This window comes from Phyllostomus hastatus, unplaced genomic scaffold, assembly GCF_019186645.2.
Source record: "Phyllostomus hastatus isolate PE091 unplaced genomic scaffold, TTU_PhHast_1.1 phas_contig_468, whole genome shotgun sequence".
In the NCBI taxonomy this organism is placed as follows: Eukaryota; Metazoa; Chordata; class Mammalia; order Chiroptera; family Phyllostomidae; genus Phyllostomus; species Phyllostomus hastatus.
The window spans coordinates 2,742,608-2,763,275 of record NW_025333884.1 but is presented as its reverse complement, the minus strand read 5'-3'; the positions used below and the strand labels follow the sequence as shown (position 1 = coordinate 2,763,275).

The 20,668-nt window shown below is 54.7% G+C and overlaps 1 protein-coding gene across 1 annotated transcript; it reads right to left on the bottom strand.

Annotated features, from left to right (window-relative positions):
• Positions 1–41: 41 nt before the first annotated feature.
• On the bottom strand, positions 42–14,683 carry MEIOSIN (meiosis initiator). Its single transcript, XM_045845091.1, has 12 exons — positions 14,357–14,683; positions 9,227–9,338; positions 7,861–7,995; positions 6,839–7,009; positions 5,623–5,731; positions 4,838–4,938; positions 4,019–4,174; positions 3,519–3,592; positions 2,401–2,556; positions 2,088–2,329; positions 1,199–1,288; positions 42–618 (listed from the first exon to the last, which is right to left on the bottom strand). Exons 1-12 carry the CDS (start codon positions 14,681–14,683, stop codon positions 450–452), a joined length of 1,842 nt encoding a protein of 613 aa, XP_045701047.1. The 3' UTR covers positions 42–449.
• Between the last annotated feature and the right edge of the window lie 5,985 nt (positions 14,684–20,668).

Sequence of the window (20,668 nt, the reverse complement as noted above, 5' to 3'; positions counted from 1 at the left end):
GGACGGCTTGCTGAGTGTCCCTTGCTGGTAACAAGGGTTTCACTTTATTTTGTTGGCAACAATAAATAACCTATAAATAGAACTGGAGGGAGGAGTAGGATAAGGTGAGAACAAACAGGGTTGAAACCATTTGATTCTGGGGTGGGCCAAGGCAGGTCAGCGCACTGGGGTGGGGGGAGCCCCTTCTTCGTAACTTCACCTCCCCGCATTTCATTCAGGTCCTCCTTCCCCAGGAGAAAGGAGCTGGGGAAGGGCAGGGTTCAGCTGCCCACGTAAAAACAAACACACAAAACATCGGAATCAGAAAACCCTCCGCCTTCCAGCCCCAGGGAACTGGCCAAGGGGACCTCGTAGCGGGGGGTGGGGCCCGAGAGGGGCAACATCCTCCCCGCGCGCTCCTGGTTTCCGCGGAGCTGCGAGGTGGCGGGGAGGCGAGGCGCGGTGCCCTCTCATTCGCAGTGAGAAAGCAGCTGAGCGGCGGGCCCTGAGGCGGAGCGGGCCTTGTCCGCAAGCAGCTGGTAGAAGGGCTTGGGCAGCCCCCAGTCCTCGTCGTCGCTGCTGGAGCTCTCTTTCTTTACAATCCGGTTGTGCTGGCGGCTGAATCTCCGCGCCTTGATGCTGCGGGGAGAGGGAGGGCTGAGTGGGGTTTTGCTCTGTCCCCAGTGTGGCAGGACTCCATTTGGTCCCACAGGGCAGGCGATCCTCTGGGCCTCCGAGTCCGGGTCTCTACCAGGGGACTCCGCCGAGGGCTCTCCGCCAAAGCCCCGCGCTCCTGTTAAAAACCCGCGCACACAGCGGTGTGTTTCAGGGCCCAACTGAGAAACGGGCAGGTGGAAGCTCCGACCTTGGGGAAGGAGAGAGGATTTTGGGAAGGAGGGGAGAGAGGGAGGAGGCCAAGCGGAAGGGAAGACCCGGTTTCCTGCTCCAAGAAACTCCGGTGGCAGAGAGGGCAAAAGAAATTTAGGGCAGTGGGGTCCAAATCCCAAATTAAGGTATCTGTCCTTCTAAGCTCCAAAGTGGAGCGCCTCTCCACCTCTGTCACCCCCAGGAATGTCATACCAGTTTGCAACACACAGATCACCCACCCCCAGGGAACTCCCAGCCTGCTTCCCATCGCGGGAAGGTCAAGGTTCTGAGGGCCAGAGCCCTGAGGAGCAGGAGGCCCTCTGCCCCCACACCGCCCCGCAGCGCTCCTCACCAGTACGGCTTCCGCTCCTGCTCCGTCATCTCCCGCCAGAGCTGGGCCAGCTCTTTGGTGGCAGCCGTGGATGCCGTCCCCGGGCAGGCTCTGGGACAGGACGGGGGAGGTAAGAAGAGGCCTGCCGGGCAGCCTGGCTCCGGCCAAGGCCAGCGAGGGTCGGGCCTGACCACGCCAGGGGCCCTTGCCCTCTCAGAGCCTCAGCTTGCGTTTGGGCACTCAGCTCTGCCCCACCCGTGTGACGTGGTGCCCTCCACTACACCCCCTGGAGCCGGGGCGTCAAAGAGGGGGCTGGACTAAATGGTTGTTGGGAAGGGGACAGCTGTGTCCCCAGACCTGTAGGGGTCCTGTGTCCCAATATCAGCCCCTGATCCTCCTGTTAGGCGCACTGGCTCTTCTCCACTGTGGCCTGGGAGGCCTCCCATCCCACCCCATCCCCCGGCCTGAAGCTGGCAATGACGAGGTGCAGCGCTGGTCTCCTGACCCACCAAGTCCGCCCCAAGAACTTTTTCTTAATGCCTCAGACACGAGGGGCTGTCCTCCCACGGGGTTGCTAGCTAGTGTGGGAGCCAGGACATGAGCCCAGACCTCTCAGGGGCGACCTTGCCCTGCCCAGGCCCCACCTGCCCGAGAATGCAGCACACCTGGAGGACAGGGGCACTGACAGAGAGGGGCAAGGACTCCAGGCCACATTCTGCGAGCCCTCGGACCAGCCCCACCCAAACCCCATGGGCCTCCCCCCTTTTTTCAGATTGCATAAGCCAATTAATTTCCTTTTTTTTCTTAAGTGGGAGGGGGGTTTCACTGCTTCCAGTTGACAGGCCGTGACCACTGCCAGGGGCCCAGGTGGGATCTGGGGCAGGGCGTGGCTGCGGAAGGGGCCACCCACCTGATATACTGCTTCCGGTTCATCCTGCAGAACATGATGAAGCCATTGACACACTTCTTCTTCATCTGAGTGGAGCAGGGGACTTTCTTGTTCTTGGGCTTCACAGGGCCCCTGCCTGCCTGGCCCTTCCTGGCCTTCCTCCTGGCCGAGGCCAAGGTCGAGAACTGGCGGCTGGGGGTCCACGTGTAGTCTCCATCCTCATCGCTCACGGACCTGGGGCCCTCGGGGTCGGCTGGAGTGTCCTGGGTGGGGAGCAGAGACGTGAGCGTGGGCGGGAGAGGCGGGGCCCACCTCGATGGCTGGGTGTCCTCACCTGCTGCGCCCACGCCATCTCCACGTCCGAGTCCGTGACCGAGTCCTCAGAGCCAGAGCTGTCCTCACTCAGCGAGGGGGGGTCCCGCGAGCCCAGGCACTGGCACAGGCCACGGCGGGAGTCAGGAAGGTCCTTGGAGGCCTCACGGGGTGAGTCCTGGGAGGTGAAGGAGAAAGATGGAGGGACGTGAGCAGAGCCGGTGGTGCCCTTCTCGCCCCCACTCTCGGCTCTCCTAGGAAAGGAGCGTGAGAAACAGCTCAGATTCAGGACAACTGCCCCGAACGCCCCTTGGGTCTCCAGACCGATGTTCCCGAGTCCCCGCAGGGGTCCGAGAGGGGCTCTCTGTGTGGCTCGGGTCTTCTGCCTCCCACTCTGGGGCCATGTCTCTCAATGCCGTCAGCCTGCCTGAGTGGCAGCCCCGGAGCCCGGGCCAGTCCTTGCTCCCCTGGGCGTCTACAGAACAGTGTCTGCAGGACTTCTGGGGTGAGCTTGGTGCCTGGCGCTCACGGAGGGCCCCACTCAGTAAGGGTGTCTATGTTTCTTTATTTTACTGTTGACACTGTTGCAGATGTCCCCATTTTCCCTGCCTTTGCCCCGCTCCTCCCAGCCCCTGATCCCTTTTCCTTCAAGGGTATCTGTTTTTGTTTCTACTGCCCATTCAACTACTCCTTGAGACAGCACCCTGCCCCCTGGAGGAAGAAGGGCTTGGGGACCAGGGCTGGGGCTGCCCCTCCGTCAGATGGACAGAGAGCTCCGGGGGGCAGATGGTGGCTACAGAGCTGAGCCCGGTGGGGGCCTGGGAGGCGGGTCTTTCCAGGGTCGACTCCTGGGGTTGCTCTGCTGCTCTCTGTCGAACGAGCCCGTCTCAGAGCAGTTGTAAAATTACGTGGGGTCTTTCATAGGCACCTGGCAGCTTTTTAGCTTCCCTCCTTAGTGTCCAGTTCATTCCAAGTGCCCGGCACAGAGTGGGCGCCTGGTGGCCAGCAGTGGGCATTCAAAGGATGAGCAGGTGGACCTCTGGCAGAGTCCAGGGGTTGGAGGCGTGAATCGAGCAGGTGAGTGGTGAGTGTGGAGAAGGGTGACCGTGTCCGTGGATGGGTGGATGCAGAGGTGCCTACCTCCTTCTGTGGAACCTCCAGCACGCAGCCAGCAGGTGAAGACACGGCATCAAAGAAAATTTCCTCAAAGAGAGCTGTCAGGGAGGGAGGCCAGAGGGTTTTTGTCGAAACCTCAGAAACAAGGGCCTGTGCTCGCACCGGACGGAAGTGCCTCCCTCTGGGCACCAGGCCTCTGCCGTGCCAGCCCACCAGCCCACTGGCCGGAGTGCCGCTCTCCAGGTTTCCAATCTCCTGCCCCGTGTCCAAACCCAGCTCGCTCCCAGGCTCGCTCCCCTGGGCCACCTCCCACCTGGGCGGAGACCGTGGGTCCCTGCAGCAGGCTCCTGGAGCCTGCCCTCCTTCTCCCCACCTGGGGCCGCTCCCGCCCAGGCTTCGGACTCTTTGCAGCAGGACCCGGGTGGGATTCATCCCTGGTGCCCGGCGCTGCCCAGCACAGGGCTGCATCATCATCATGTGTTTTCTGCGTGAACCACGCACCAGGCTCAGCCCCGCGTGCTCACCTTGGGTCAGGTACAGGCTGCTGTCCTCCAAGGTCTCTATGGGCAGCACTTTCCCCGGGGAGCTGAAGAGGGAAGGGCTGAGGCCTAGGATCTCACTCAGGGGACCCGTCACATTCCCGTTGTCAATCTGAGGGGGCCCCAAAGGCAGCGGGCTCCCTGAAGAGAAAACATCAGGCTTGCAGGGGGGTGTGGCCACAGATTGCCTGCTCCCCCGACTGGCTTTTGGGAGGTGATGCAGACACTGGGGTAAGATGACTGTCAACTGCTCGTTTTGAGGGCTTGGTAGAGGACATTGACGAGGCACAACGCCTGGTGTTATGTCAGGAATGGCCAAAAAAATAAAAAATCAGTATCATACTGTGCCAGACCCACTAGACTGATGGTAGGTAACTGGGCTTTGTGTTAAGAACGATTCTGGCCCTGGCTCGTGTGGTTCAGAGGCCTGAGCACAAGCCTGTGAACTGAATGGTCGCAGGTTCGATTCCCAGTCAGGGCACATGCCTGGGTTGCAGGAGAGGCATCCGATCCATGTTTCTCTCCCTTTCTTTCTCTCTCTCTAAAAAAAATTAATTAAATCCTAAAAAAAGGAATGGTATTCTGAGGCAGTGTCTGGGATCACCTGGACCACCGGAAACAGTGATGCTGGATTAGCAATGTCTACCATGGCAACAGACAGCTGGGGCGGTGTATTCGCCATCCCTGTGCTTAGCAGATAGCCACGCCCTTTCCCACTCCCGCCTTCCACGGAAATTCTCAGAAGGAAGGTAGCAAGAAGCCCCCACAGCAGCTCACCCAGAAGAGAGACAGAGTTTCGGTCACCTAGGGGGATGCCCTCTGAGGTCCAGGCAGGAAGCCAAGGGTCAGCGTCTGGGGCCTCCTTGTCCGCCTCCTCGCTGGACTTGTACACGGCCAGCTGCTGCCTGCAAGAGGTGAAGTTCCCTGGGTGAGCTGTCTCCCCAGGGTGCGACCTCAGGGCAGAAAGCTTATCAGTCTGAGGTGCGGCCCTCACTGAGCTTCAAGGTTAGTGAGGAGAGGCGTTGTCATCGGCACTGACAACGCAGTTCTGGGGGCTCAGGGAGGTCAGAGAGGCGGGCAGGGCGGGAGGGAGGATGGTGCTGAGCTGGGCCTGAAGGAGGGAGACTTTTCCAGGGAGACGAGGGGAACAGGCTTGCTGGGAAGAGGGATCCGAGGGTGAGAAGCCCAGAGGCGGTTCCTGTGGGTAGTGGCGAATATTTCGAGGTGTTAAGGGCAAGATTCATGGGTGAGGGGCAGGAGAGGGTACAGCAAGGTGAGATAAAGCCAGAGAAGTTCTCAAATGCCAGTGGAGCTCCTGGGCTTGGAGGGAGGGCTTTAAGCCACGTACTCACATGGTCAAGGTTTGTGTGACCAGTAAGGATGGCTTAGAAGGGGGAGGCGGGAGGCCGGTGAGGCGCTGCGGCCCATCTCTCTGAGCTTACGATACCTGCAGGAAGCTAGGCCCACAGCATCGAGCGCTCCAGGGACACCGGCCGCAGACGGACACTGACCTCGTGTCTTGATGCCCCTCGGCCATTCCAGACCAAACACCTCGGTCTCCCACACGCACAGCCTTGGGGTTCCCTTACCTGGCATAGGACTGTGTTCCGTTGACCAAATAGGTCCTCTCAGCCCCTTGCTGGGCCCCGAAGGCAGGGTAAGGCCCATCACCCTGGGCGCTGTTTCTGCAGGAGCAGCCTACGGAGGCAGTTCGGGGCGATCACCCCTGTGACCGGCACACAGTCTGCACTCCCAGAGGCGGGGATCAAGGGGTGCCGGGGTCTGCCACAGCCTCTCCCTCCTGCCCCACCCCAGCCAACCCCTCTGGCTTTGGGACCTCTGCGTGGGGCTCAGGGGCAACCCCAACCACCGCTAGGTTTGTGGAATCCCACTCCTTTATCAGAAGCTGTAAGGAAGATAAAATCCTGAAGTGGAATAACGATGATGGAGATGATGACAGCAAACAAGTACGAAGTGCTTCCCAGGGCCAGCTCGGACTATTTAAGCATTTTACATGCTGCTCAGCGATCCTTTGTGATGGAGTACCATCGTTACCCCATTTTCCAGCTCAGTAAGCTGAGGCATTAAGCTATTAAGTAAGTTGCCCAAAGTCACGCAACTAGCAGGGCTGAGAAGCCTTCCCTCCCCAGGTGAGCCAGGCACCTCCCCAAGACCTCTTAGGCAACCCCCAGAAGTCTGATCACTCAGGACCCCTTCCCCGGACTGCGTCACCAGCAGCCAGCACGTGGCCCGGCAGAGCCGCAGCGCTCGGGGAGTAAGGGCTGAGTGAACAGAGGAATGGAGGACAGGACAGCTGGAGGCCCTGTCCTCCCACTGCCCACTTTCTCACCCGGCTCTCTGCGGAGGGAGCCATCGCAGCTCCTGAACCTGGTGCCGAGACGGGGAGTCCCTCGTCTGCAGGCCGTCTCGTTGTTGCATCGAATGAAGGCTCGTGAGGAGGCCCTACTCTCACCCCCAGTCCCGCCACCTGCGGCTCTCACAGGAGGGCGGCACTGACCCTGATCCTGTCCCGCCCCTACGCCCACGGCAGACCCTCAAGGGGACAGACACTGGAGGAGAAGCCACGGCTGTGCGAGGCAAGAGGCAGTGTCCCTCCTGGGCTCCCTTGAAGCCCCAGCACCCAGCTGTCGGGACTGTGCCCAGGTGTTGCAGACGCCCAGTAAGTGGCGAATAAAGGACCGGCTGAGTTCACGGTGAGGAATGACCCACGTGGGATGCCCCAGGGTGCCCTGTCCTTAGCTACAGCCAGCAGTGCCAGCCAGGATCTGCTTCCATTCCCGTCACCTTGAGGCAAGGACAACGCAGCCTCGGGGCGAGCGTGGGAGTCAGCGCATCTTGGTGGAGCGGCGGGCCCCTCCACGTCTCTTCCTTTCTGGTCCGTGGGTGGGGCCACCTGCTTCTTAGGCTTGTCCAGGGCCAGACAGCGACGAGGGTTCTGGCCCCGGGTCTGGCGTTCTGGGACAACAGAGAGACGGCGTCAGATGGGGTCGGGCCTAAGCGTCACCACGGCCTGAGTGTCAGTCACCACGGCTCAGGTGGCGGTCTCCTTTGCTCGGGGCTCAACCACCTGTTTCAAAGCTCCACCTGGCCCAGCCACTCACGGGCTTTCTGGGCAAGCCCGGACCCTCAGTCAGAGAGACCCTAGTCGGAGGCCTCCCTCCCCTGCCTCCCGGTTAGAACCCCCATGAAAGCTCTGAAAAGCACTGATGCCCAGCTGGTGCCCCAGGCACAGACATTTTTTAGAGCGCCCTGGATGCCTGGGATGTGCGGCCAGGGCTGGATGTCACCGATTAGGTCCAACTCCCACTTTAAACTTGTGGAAACTGAGGCCCATGAAAGGGAAGGGACATGTAGGGGAGTTACAGCCAGGCTGAGGTGGGCCCTGGACGCTGGCCTCCCACACCTAGGTCTTTTCCCCCTGATGGCCTGGCCCAGGGACGGTCCCCGGCCATGGAGACCATACAGGCTGCCGGCAGCTTCCCTGCGCTGGGCATGGACCACGCGCCTCTCCTCTCACGCATTGCTTGATCGGGGTGTTTTCAGGCTCCTGACCCCTAAGACCCCCCTGTGGCAGGCACTACAACTTCCAGATGAGGAAGACGAGGCTCAGAGGACAGTGACCACCCCGGGTCTTAGAGCTAATAGAGGAGGAGCCAGAAATCGAACCCAGGCACGCCGGACTCCGGAGCCTCGTTAGGGGTTCGGGGTTGCTGACTCTGCCTCCTGGGAGTGTGGTGGCCCTGGAGAAGGAGCCCTGCTTCCATCCGACCCCCACTTCTGGTTCTGCCTGCCCCGACGGCTTGTACCTGTGGGTCGGGTCAGCTTCTTCTTCCGAGGCTTCTGACAGGCCCCCCGGACACAGGACTCACAAGAGTGCGGGGAGCTGGATGGGGTGAGGTGTCTCCGCCTTGCTGAGCCCGCAGTGGGGTTCCGACCCCGCCCTGCACAGGACCGAGGAGGAGACAGGTCAGAGGCCCTCACCCCCATCCCAAGTCCTCCATTCCGGACAGCCCCTCCCAGCGGTGGCAGGGCGGGGACAGTCTGCCACAGTCCACAGGCTGACTTTACAGACGTTGGAACCGACGGCTCAAATGGAGATCAAGGCTCTGTGAGGTGCCACCGTTAGGGGGCAAAAGGACAGGCGAAACCCGGGCTTTCCTCGGGGCCATCCTGGGTCTTAGCCTAGAGAGAAGACAGACTCAGTGCTCCCCAAATGTGTCTCCATAGTCCCCACCGCGAGCCAATTCCTCTCCCTGCCTCCCTCAAGACAGCGAGGGCTCCGCACCACCCTGGGTGGCCCGGGGCCTCCCTCCCCGCCACCCGCCTCTCAGTTTTTCCTCCTTAACCTCTCCCCAACGCACTGCTCCGTCCACACTCAGCTACACGGCCGGGTCGGCCTCAGGGTCTCCGGATGGGATTGCCCCTGAAAGTATCTCCCCTGATCTCCCAGACTCGGTTTCTCGCTTAATAACCAGTCCTCCCCCCTAGATGTCAGGGACTGCTGTCTCAAAACAAAAAACCTGCTGGCTCCACCCTGGCTGCAAGTCCTTCAGCGATTCTCACGTCACCTCCCTCCTCAGTGGCACTCGGCGCCCTTCAGGGTCTCGACCCTGCCCCCTGTGCTCCCCTTCCAGCCTGTGTGTCTTTACGCCGGTAATGGCAGCACCCAGCACTTACAGTACAGGGTGACTGGTGTGACCAGTCATGGTGTCACAATACTCCCTACGTGTATTCACTCATTTCATCTTCGAGACAAGCCCAGGAGGCAGGTCCTAGTACGGGCCCCGTTTTGCGGACGATGAAACCGAAGCGCAGAGAGGGTACCATACCCAGACAAGTACCTGAGCGCCCGGCTCACTGAGCGAGAGTCTGTGCACGTCCCCTCGATGCTACACGGTCCCTGCGCCACGCCCTCGGCTTGCCTGCCCCCACACATTCCACGCGTGTCTTCTGCCTGCACGCGCTCACTCGGGCTGTTTCTTCCACATGGCAGGGCCCCCCTTCTATCATCCCGAAGGCCCTGCTCCGTCTTCCCAGACACCCTCCTCCGACTTTGTCCCCTCTGCGAGGCCGGGAGACCCGGGAGGGCCTGACGGTCTAAGCCTCTCAGGGTCCCTGACGGAAGGACGGTACTTACGGTGGCCCCGAGCAGCGCTGGCTGAACTTACTCACCCTCGACTTCGCCCTCCCCATTTGCGGCGTGGAAGGTCAGCAAGGCCTGGGCCACATCAATGTTTCTCTGGAGGTACTGAATGTAGTGCAGGACGTGCAGCAGAATCTCCTTCTGCCCGCAAAGGAGAGGCCGGTCACGCACAGAAGTGGAGTGTGCAGGGGCGAGGAGGTGCGGGAGGGCTCCGCCCGTTCCCCACCCCAGCAATCCCTCCACTGGCAGACGCGTCCCTGCTCTGCTGTTTAGTTCTCGCTGCGGCCCAGCGAGGCAGCGGTTAGGGCGAAGGAACCTGAGGCTCAGATGTGATGGGATTGCTAAGGTTACAGAAAGGAAGTGGCCGAGCTGAGCTCTACATGCACGTCAGCCTCCGTCCTGGTCCAGTTTTTCGGCATGCGCTGTTCAGCTTCCCACCCCCGGGCCTAGGCACAGGCTCTGTGTTCTCCGTCTGCAGTCTTCCTCTGCTTCCCACACGCTCCCTCACCTGGCGTCTCCTCGGAGCTTCACCTCAGCGTTCCCTCCTTCCAGAAGCTTCCCTCCTTCCTGACCCCTCTTGCCCAGGCTGGGTCAGATGTCCCTCCTAGGCACTACTGTAGCAGCCCGGGCCCGATTCCACCAAGGCACTCGCCACGCTGCTCTATAATGATCTGTTTATACAGAGTTCCCTCCTGCTGACCGTGGACTAGATGAGGGTATAGACGGTAGCTACTTGATTCCTGTGTCCCGAGCACACGGAGTTCGAGAGGTGCCCTGGCCAGTGACTGCTGAAGGAGCAGAGCTTCCCCACAGCACCAAGCGCGACACCGCCTGCCCAGCACGCAGCACCTGTGCAGCCACCAAACACTGACCGAGTTGGGAGCTACTGTAGCTAAATAAGACAACTACCTACTAAGGGCCAGGTGTGTACGGGTGACCTAGAAATACTTTTTTTTTAAGATACACTTTTGTTTGCCTTCATGAAACTTACAACCTAGTGAGGGCAGCGGACCTGAATAAACTCATGCATCAAACAAAGTTATGGGCTGTGTGAGAAGCATTACGAGTCAGAGTATAACAACACAGGATTCTGCAGTCACGGTGGATGTCCGGAGAGGCCCCTTGGAAGCGGCGTCATCTAAACAGAGACCTGAAGAATGAAAGGAGTTAGCCCGGTGGAGATGTGAGGGGAGAACACCAAGAAGGATTTTTTGGATCCTACCAGAACCCTAGAATGACAAGAAAACCGTTAGCAGGAAGAGTCCAAACCGCAAGCCAGGGAACTCGGTCCCTCGAGGGGACTTGTGTGAAACTGTCCCGTAAAATATGATACAGATGGCCACGGAAATTATTTAACCTGAGCCATGAGAGGCAGCTATGACCCCACTACGGAGCACATGTGACCCAGCCAAGACACTCCTAATTGGGAAGGACCTGGATCCAGTCCGCCCCTCACTGGCTGTGTGCTGGGAGCAGGGTGTTCCACTTCTCCAGGCCTCGTTTTCCCCATCGTGCAATGGGGATGAGCTCCTCACTCAGAGGGTTATCATTAGGAGTGAAAAAGCAGTGGGTGAGAAATCGCCCAGCACAGAGCCTGATACATCAGTTGCCTAATACATGCTTAGCTGATGACACCCCTTCACCAGGTTCTCAAGGTATTAACTTTTTATATCCAGACCATGGGTTTTTAAAAAAATATTTATTTATTTATTTTTAGAGAGAGGGGAAAGGAGGAGAGAGGGAGAGAAACATGATGTGTGATTGGTTGCCTCTCACACGCCCCCTCCTGGGGACCTGACTGGCAACCCAGGCATGTACCCTGACTGGGAATCGAACTGGCGACCATTAGGTCCTCAGGGCAGCGCTCAGTCCACTGATGCACACCAACAAGGGTGTGATACTGTGTTTTTAGTTTAATATCTCCACTGCCAGGCTTGGCACATGGTAGGTACGCACTAAGCTGAAGTCTTTGTAAACTATAAAGTAATATAAAATGTTACTTATTAGAGCTAGTGTAAAGGTTTTATGCAGGCGGCAACTGGGCCTCATCTGAGATTTCAGGACAGAAAGTTCAGTAATTGAAACTTTAGGAAGGTTAGCCTGGGGGCTGCACCAAAGTTTCAAATACCAGAGATCTTCTGAGGGTCAGATGGACAAGTCCTGCAACTTCCCCAACACAGGAAATTCATTCATTCACTCATTCATTCATTCATTCATTCGACAAACACCTACTGAGCACTGAATAACAGAGTGGCCGAGGGCGCAGGCCTGTGGGGAGAGACACACCTGACTCTCCAGAGTCCCTGGGCAATGTGACCTGTCTGTGCTTCAGTTTCCTCAAACCAAAACAATGAACACCTGCATCTCAAAGCCTTGTGGGGAGGAGCGAATGACAAAAGGCATATAAACTGCTTGGTGCCCAGAACTTCCTGTCACTAGGAGCACCTGTTACTATTCTCTGCTCGGTGCTCAGCGCAGTGGGCACTGGGGACAGAGATTTACCCGTCACGGTCCATGCCCTCTCAGACCTCTTCACCTATCTGGGATCAGAGGTGAGAAAGCAGTCATAGGGACAGGCTGAAGGCTTTGGTGGTCAGAGGGAGAGGAAGCTACAGCACCGCAGGGGGCAGGCGGCACTTAATCAGCCAGGGTGGTGAGCGGGATGCCACAGTCTAAGCTGTATCCCGTCCCCAACGCGGGAGAGGCCACACGCAACAGCGCCCATAAGTGCACTGAGTGTCGGATGGAGCAGGTCCCAGAGCCTCGAGGGCCGTGATGATGTGCTTCAGGCAGACGGGTCACGTGGGGTTGGGGGCTGATGGGAACTCAGGGTGTATGTGGCACAGAGGGTCCAGGACTGAACTAAGGAAGGGTGAACACGCGAAAGAAGAGGGATCCTTAAGACAGTAGAGAACCAATGGTAAAGAAAGCAGGCTGAGGCCTGGGCAGAATTCCACGAGGGGACGTGGTCATCTGGTCAGTGATAACATTACGCCCGTCCCTGACCAGAATGCCATTCCTCCAGAGCGGGGACTGTGTCCCAGACATCTCTGCCCTCCATGCCAAGAGCTTATGACAGCACCTACATGCCACCAAATACTCAAATGTTTGAGGACAGAGGACAAAATTCCTCAAATGTTTTTGAGCATTTGGGTGGTTGGCATTATGCCACTCCCCAAAAACGTCTATGTCCTAGTCCCCAGATCCTATGATTATGATGGCTTATAAGGCAAAGGGGAGCTCTGGCTGGTGTGGCTCAGTGGACTGAGCACTGGCCTGCAAACCAAAGGGTTGCCGGTTCAATTCCCAGTCAGGGCACATGCCTGGGTTGCAGGCCGGGTCCTCAGCAGTGGGCACATGAGAGACAACTACACATTGATGTTTCTCTCCCTCTCTTTCTCCCTCCCTTCCCCTCTCTCTAAAAATAAATAAATAAATTCTTTAAAAAAAAGACAAAAGAGACTTTGTAAATGTGACTGATGTGACTGAATAAGGATCCTCAGAGGGGAGATTACTCTGGATTATCTGAGTGGGCCCAATGGCATCACCAGGGTTCCTTACAAGTGGGAGGCAGGAAGGTCAAAGGCAGAGAAGGTAAAGTAGGGAGGGAAGCAGAGAGAGAAGGCGAGATCTGAAAATGCCATGCTGCTGGCTTTGAAGGGGCTGTGAGCCAAGGGACTCTGGTGACCTGCAGGGGCTGGCAAAGGAGAAGGAAACAGATTCTCCCCTGGAGCCTCCAAGGAGAACCACCTCTGCCAATGCCCTGACTTTAGACCAGTTAGACTAATTTGGGCCTTCTGACCTCCAAAACTGTCAGAGAATAGATCTGTGGTGTTTTAAAACAAAAAAATTGTGGTAATTTGTGACAGTAGCAACAAAAAACTGTTATAAACACTTGTGATTAAGAGATATTTAGGGGGGGCCCTGGCTGGTGTGGCTCAGTGGATTGAGTGCCGGCCTATGAACCAAAGGGTTGCCGGTTCGATTCCCAATCAGGGCACATGCCTGGGTTTCAGACAGGGTCCCCAGTGAGGGTGCTCGAGAGGCAACCACACTGGGGTTTCTCTCCCTCTCTTGGTGTTTCCCTCCCTCTGATGTTTCTCTCCCTCTCTTTCTCCCTTCCTTCCTCTCTCTAAAAATAAATAAATAAATAAAATCTTTAAAAATTAACAAGTATGTATATATTTAAGGGAGAGTGCCAACATGACTGGGAGTTGATGGAATGCGGCGTGAAGGGAGCAGGTCAGTGTTAAGGTCTGGCAAATCTTTCCGAAACACCTGCTCCTCGGAACCTCTCTGCAGGCGAGTGGCACATCCTAGTTGGGACCGGTTACTCCTGTGCTCAAATCTTTGTCTTCCCGACCAGACTCTGAGCTCCCAGAGGATGAGGACTGGATCTCAAACTCCTTTGTTTCCCCTTGTTACAATCATAAAAGCTCTGACATCCAACAGTCTTTCCACACCTGGCTGATGAGTGAATAAGTAAATGACTGAATGAGAGGGACTATAGCAAGAGAACATCACGCCCAGCCTTCAGGATCTCCAAGTCTTGCGTTAAGTGGTCCCCACCAGGGGGGTGGGACCTTAGCTCAGTACTGTATAAGTTTATGGAGTAGCCAGCGGGGACGCGCAGAGACACTTTCTTTATCTGCATCTACATCGTGGAGATGACACCCACAGGTCACAAAACAGGGAGGGAAGTGAAATTTATTCAGGGCCTGCCACGGCTATGGTGTCGTTTCGGCTTCACCATATCTCTCGGCAGGAGGAGTCGTCTTGACTCATGTACAGCTGAGAAACCCGAAGCTTGAGACGTGGATAACTGGAGTGACCTGCCCGGGATTCTGCAGTCATGGAGCCGGAGGGCTCGAACCCGTGGCTGGTGGACTCCCAAAGCAATGACCTCTGCTGGCTCCTTGCCTATTTTTCCCTCACAGTTTCCCCTGACTCGTTTTCAAGAGACAGAATGCCACAGTCTTGGGCTCACAGACTCCTGGGAATTCCCGTCCAGAGCAGGACACTTGTCATCTTGGTGCTGCCCCAGAAAGGGTCTGTCTCTGTTTCTCAGGACAGGGAAGTTAACCTGCCTTACTGGCATTTCCAAATCTACCTCCCAAATCCACCTCCCAAATCCACCTCCTGTCTTTCCGTCCACATACCTTGGTGAGCTTCTTGCTGCTGGTCCTCGGGGCCACAGGTAGCAGCAATGCCAACTCATGGAGTTTGCTGGTGTGGTTTTTCTTTTGCTTCCTGTTTGGGGACAAGCACTGATTTTGATGACAACATCCAAATGGAATTTGGCATCTGACTCCCAAACCTCCTGTCTCATTGTGCCATCTCAGGGACCGCAGCCCTGGCACCTGAGACAAAGTCCCGGACATCGCCTGGACGTCGTCCCTTATCCCCTTGTCTAATCGGTCACCAAATCTTGCCCGTTCCTCGTCTGGTCCCTTCTCTCCACCACTACTGCCCCTGCTGTCATCCATTCACTGACGCCCTCACAGGCCTCCAGCTTCCCACCTGGCCTCCTCCAATCTGTACTCTGCACTAGAATCTTTCTGAAACACAAACCTGACCAGTTCTCTCACCTGTGTGATGGAAATGAGGACATTCATTCAGGCTCAGGGGCTTATCAGTGGGATTAAATAAGTTAGAGTGTGTGAAATTGCCCAGTGCAGAACCTGATCTATTAGGTGCCTAATAAGTGCTCCAACCTCTCCATGCCATCCCAGTAAGGGTCAAGTTTAAATCCTCAGTGTGGTTTACAATGCCCCTCATGGCCTGGCCTGGCTGACCATTCTCTTACTTCCTTTGGTTCTCTCCCACTGTCTGGTCCTAACTGCACAGGGCAGGTGAGGCACCTCGGCTGTGGTCCCCCAGCCCCTGTGTTCATGACTGTCTCTGCTCCCTGTACTGGGCTGAGAGCTGGGTTGCGGGGGAGGGGCTCCACTCTGCCACTAGCACCTAGAACGGGGTCTGGTACATTGCAGGAACTCAGTGCATATTTGCTAAATGATTGAATAAAAAAGGACATGGAAGTAATTGACTCCTGGGACGATGAGCAATTTCTGGGATCTAGTCCCTGGATCCATAATTCATAACAGGCCCGTGAGCACACACCTCCATACCCCCTCCTGACAGATGGAGACACAAAAACATTGAAGTCTCTGCCCTGCATTACAGGCCACTGCCATTGCTTCTGCTGTTCCCTCGGGCATGCGCAAACACCTGTGTCCGCCAGTCCCTACCTCTCCTTCCTTCAGGGCCCAGTTCAATTGCCGCCCACCCCGGGAAGCCTCCCCAACCTCCCTTGCCTTCCTGCCGGGCCCTGGGCTGACCAGCGTGGGAACAGAGAGGAATCACTGTCATGCCCTTGAGGAGAAGGGGGTGCAGTATGGACAATACACTTCTTTCCCTAATCAAACCCTGACGTCCTGAAAGAGTCTTTCTCACTCATTCATTCAGCAACTTCGTATTGAGCACCGACTATGTGCCAGGGGTTGTGACAGGTGACAGGGATAAAAAATGTAAAGGACAAGTATGCCCACAGTCTAGCTAGGGACAAAACCACCATTCAAACTGTCACACAAACAAACATAAAATCGCAACCAGGACCAGAACCAGCTACCCAATTTGCTTGGGGAGGAGCACCACAAATAAAAATGTTGGACCTCTTGTTCAAAAATCAATCACTTCAAGATCCTGAGGGCAGAGCATTACACCAAGCATTGGGCTCCTCTAACCACAGGACCCTGTGACCACATAGGTCACCTGCCCAAGAAGTTGATCCTGATGGGGACACAGGCAAGGTATTCCTTGGTGTTATGGAAGCTTGTAACAGGTGAGCTAATCAACAAGGTTTTCCCTGAGGAAGTAAACCTGGGCAGAACCTGTTCTGAAGGATCAGTGGGAAGGTGTTGGTGGAGAGTGAAAGAGATCATATCAGATAGAGGGGGCATGTGCAAAGGCCCTGGGGCACAAGGCAGCATGGAGAATTCAAAAGAAATAAAGCCGGAGTGTTTACGGCACAGAAAGCAGAGAGCCCTGGAGGGTAAGACAAGACTGGGGAAGGACACTGGAGCCAGGACAGGCAGGGGCTTGCAGGCTCCTGGCACAAAGGACTTTCGCCTTTATCCCAAGACCGGTTTTACACAGGGGATATGCTATGAATCCCTAAAACTCCACATATTAGTTGATTGAATGAAGGAATGAAAGAAAAAAATCACTAATTGGTCTCTGGCTACGTCCTGGTAGACAACATAACTTTAAAAGGCAAGGGTGTTGGGGTTCTACCTTTGGAGAAAAATGGGGTAGGCTCACCTCTAAAGCCCTGCCCAGCCCTGGTATTTGTATTTTGCATCCCACGTTCCTTCTGTGCCAGAGGAGCCCCTGGGAGCCCCGGCAAGAACCAGCACAGACAGCAAGGAGGAAAACGTGCCCGGGCCCAGGCAGCATTTGGCCTCGTCTGAGGAAAGGGGTTTCATGCCATACTCCGGGTTTTGCATAGCAAACCCAGGCTCATACTCTGGGTTTTGCACAGCAACAAGAGAACCTTCTGAGCAACTGTTCTCCCCCCACCCCGAAAAAAAAAGGGGTTGGAGGGAACAAAAGGATGACTAAGAGTGACAAAATCCTGGCATTTCCTGGCCACTGGTCCTGGATAAGTATGACCTGGGCTGTGCTCACAGGGGACTCTGGGAGCCACACACTGCTGCCCCTTTCCTTGCTGGGCAGTTCTGGGTTTAGCCAAGTTCTTTCCTCATCGTCTCTATGCTTTTCACCCTCTTACCCTAGCTCTGCCCTCTGAGTCTGCAGGGAACTGGTCCAGCCACATGGATCCCTTTTCCATTTTTTTAAACTGCCAAGATGATTTCTGCCTCAGGGTCTCACTCTTCCCTCCACCTGAAATGCTCCTTTGCCCTGATGTTTGCATGGCTGGCTTCTTTTTCCCTGTTCATTGATGGCCTTAAATGGAGCCTCTTCAGACTGGCCATTTCTGACCACTCAATTAAAATAAGCACATTTTCTGGTCCCATGCCATATCATTTATCAGCATCCGAAATCTTATTTATTATAAACTCCATAAGGGGAAGGATTTTTTTTAAATTGCTAATATCCCAAGCTGACTTATCCATTAGGCATAGTAAGTACGGTGCCTAGGGCCTGTGACACCTTTAGGAACTTACAAAACTGTTCTAACATTTTTAAAATCAGAAGAAAAAAATGGGTATCATCCAACTGGGATTATATTTGTCTTCATACCAATGTTGTTAACTGTAATTTTTAATATGTTTTTAATGAAGGAAGGGGTCCAAGAAGGCAGAACTTCCTACGGCCCATGAAAGTCCTAACATGGCCCTGGCTGTATCCCTAGCTCCTAGAATAATGCCTGGCACTTAGTAGGTGCTCAATAAAAAATTGTTGAATTAACAAATACTCCTGTCTTGTGATGGCCTCTTAGGATTTGAAATGACAAATGACTCCAATTCCTGGGTTCCTTCTTCCTAGGTGAGCTAGTAATCAGCCTACACACTCCCTAGTTCCTTTCTTTTGTGGGAGCTGAGAGGAGCCTTAACCAAGAGTCAGTCCAAATTTCTCATATTAGGTATGGGAATAGCAAGGCCTGCTCCCTAATTCGCTCTAACAGGCACAGAGACTTAAGAGTTTGAGCTGCCCCAAAGTGGAACAATTCAAGGAGCAGTCCCAAGAGGCAGCATAAAACCTGGCTGGGAGTGCCAGCTTTTAAAGCAGCCAGACCTAGATGGAAATCCCAGCTCAGCCACTAGCTGTGTGACCTTTGGCAACTGCTTTCATCTCTCTGAGGCTGTTTTTAACTTATTTATCAAATGCAGGTAGCTAGGAAGATTGATCTTGTCAGAAAGGTGTTTAATATACACCTGGAACACAGGGAGTGCTCACAAAATATTAGCTCAACACAGAAGATAGACAGTCATTTGTCAGAATGACTTAGGGATATGGAATATTAGAGAATGCGGTGGAGGTATGTGTTGTATGACTATGACTGATGAAACTGTTGCTTTGGGTTGACCAACATCTGACCCCCCTTTTCTGGTAGTAGTTTCCCTTGGTGGGCCACTCCTCCCCCGCTCCCAGTCCCTGTGGTTCAGAGAAGCTAACATCAACCTCCTCTTCCACTAGGGAGCGCTGGAGCAAGAAGTCACACTGATTGGTTTAAGAGTGGGGTCGTAACCCAGATCTGGCCAATCAGAGTCAATGGATTCTGGAATGAGGCTCTGTGCTGGGGTTGTCAAGTTAACAAGACAGGATTTGGAGCTGCTGGAAGCCACCTTGCCCTCGCAAAGGGACAACCTGCTTGAGAAAGAAGCCAATAGGTCCACAGCTGAGCTGGGAAAGGCAGTTTCGTGGCAACACAATTTATCCCCCACCCGAACCCAGCCAAGCCTGATGCCCCTGAATTTTTTGTTTAAAGGATCCAATAAATCCCTTCTTAGGCTTAAGCTAGGCTTCAGCTAGGTTTTTGTTCACTGCAACGAAGAGTCTTTCTTCTTCCAAGGGCCTCATATCTAGAAAGCAGAACAAGAGAACATGTTGCTGCTCACCTCTGGGATTCCAGGAGGAGTGGGCAGCAGCACAGGCATTCTTCGTCATCTTCACAGTGCTCCTCCTGCGCACAGTACCTGCGAGGAGAATTTGAACAAAGTCGACACTTATTTTTGGAGTTAATGAATGAACGAAGAGATGAATGAACAGAAAAATCACTGGCGCAGATGGGGTGGGGACGGTCTGTAAGGGATACGATGACCTCTGCCTATGTTTTTCTTTATCTTGACATGGGAGGGAGGGAGGAAACGGATCCAACCCTCCATCTGCTGTGAAAATCTCCTCTATAAGACTCCTGACACTTGCTAGGTGCTTGATGGATGAATGAATACGTGAATCAAAAAGAAAGGGAGAAAGAGCAACTGAGATATGCTGAACGCCAAAGCCTGCAAGGGCTTAGGGATGATCTTTGCCAACCACCTCAGACTTTTCTCCTCTTGACAATGGTGGTTATATTCTTTGTGGAGTCATTGTTAGGATTAAAGCACCCCATGCAAACAAAAGGCTTAGCAAAGAGTCTGGCAAAACAAAATGCTCAGTAAACATTATTATTATTATTATTATTATTATTATTATTCCACCAGAATGACTGGAGCTATGAGGAAGATTGGGGGTGGAGGGTGCTTACCTGTCACTGGAACTCAGGGAACTGGCTTTGGGGCATTCTGAGGAACACACATATTTGCTGGAACCCCACATCTGCAAAGGAAGAAGGAGGAAACATTAGTGACCCCTGGGACTCCAGGAGAAACGGGCAGCTTGATGGGCAGCCTTCATTTTCCCCAGGGTGCTCCTTTGAGCCCTAGAGATCCCAAAATGGAGTTCTCGAGCCCCACAAATAAGGGCCCAGAGACCAAATCAGTACCCCAAAACTCGACATTGAGTCCCACATTGTACATTGGGGCCTCTGAGTCACGATTCAGAGCTAAAACAAAAGAGCAAATTCCCAAACTTTGATTTCAGAATTTCAGTCTCAATAGCGAGATGTCGGGCCCTGAAGCGGAGACCACCAGGCCTGAAAACTGAGGCTTCAGGTCTCTGAACTGAGATATTAGGACACTGAAACTACGACTTTGAACTCCCAAAGTAAGGACCCAGACCCCAAAAGGAGCCCTTCCAAACCTCAAAACCCTAAGCTCTGATACTGAGATACCGTAGACCCGTCAACTGTCAACTTCTGACCCCGAAATATGACCCTAGTCCTCATATAAAGATAACAGACCACAAACCTTAACACGGAGAACCCAGATCCTAAAGAAATCTCAGCCCTCGAAAGCAAACTTCAGCAACCCCAACTTGACCTGGGGGGCTAAAATAAAGACCTCAAGACCCCCAAACTCTCACTTCAGACCTTCAAGTCCAACCCCAAAACAGAGATGTCACGTGCGTCCCACTCTGAGACCAGACTCTAAAATTGAAGCCCCATACTCTAGAGACTCCACACCCTAAAACTTAATTCTCAAGGTCCCAAACTGTGACTCCAGACCCTAAATTTCATACCTCATACTCTACATTGAAATTCTAGACCCTAAATCTATTCTGAGGGCTCAACCCTTCCAAATCAGACCCCAGACCCTCAAAATGATACACCAGAACTCAAAAGTAAGGCTTTCAGATGTCAAAATTAGGGTTTCCAGATTCCAACAAGAAAACTTCCAGTCACAAAACTTAAGACCTTCATATTCCAAAACTAGCAACATCCAGACACAAATCCTGAGACCCGCCCCCAGATTCACCTTGAAAACCCTGGTCCCCAACACTATTCAAACAGAGCCTTGCAGTATCTCATACTGGAGTCTGGATCTCTAAACCCAGGCCCAGCCTGAGACCCCACCTCAGCTCTGCTGCCTCGGTCCTGCCTCACCCACAACCCTGCACCCGAGACACGC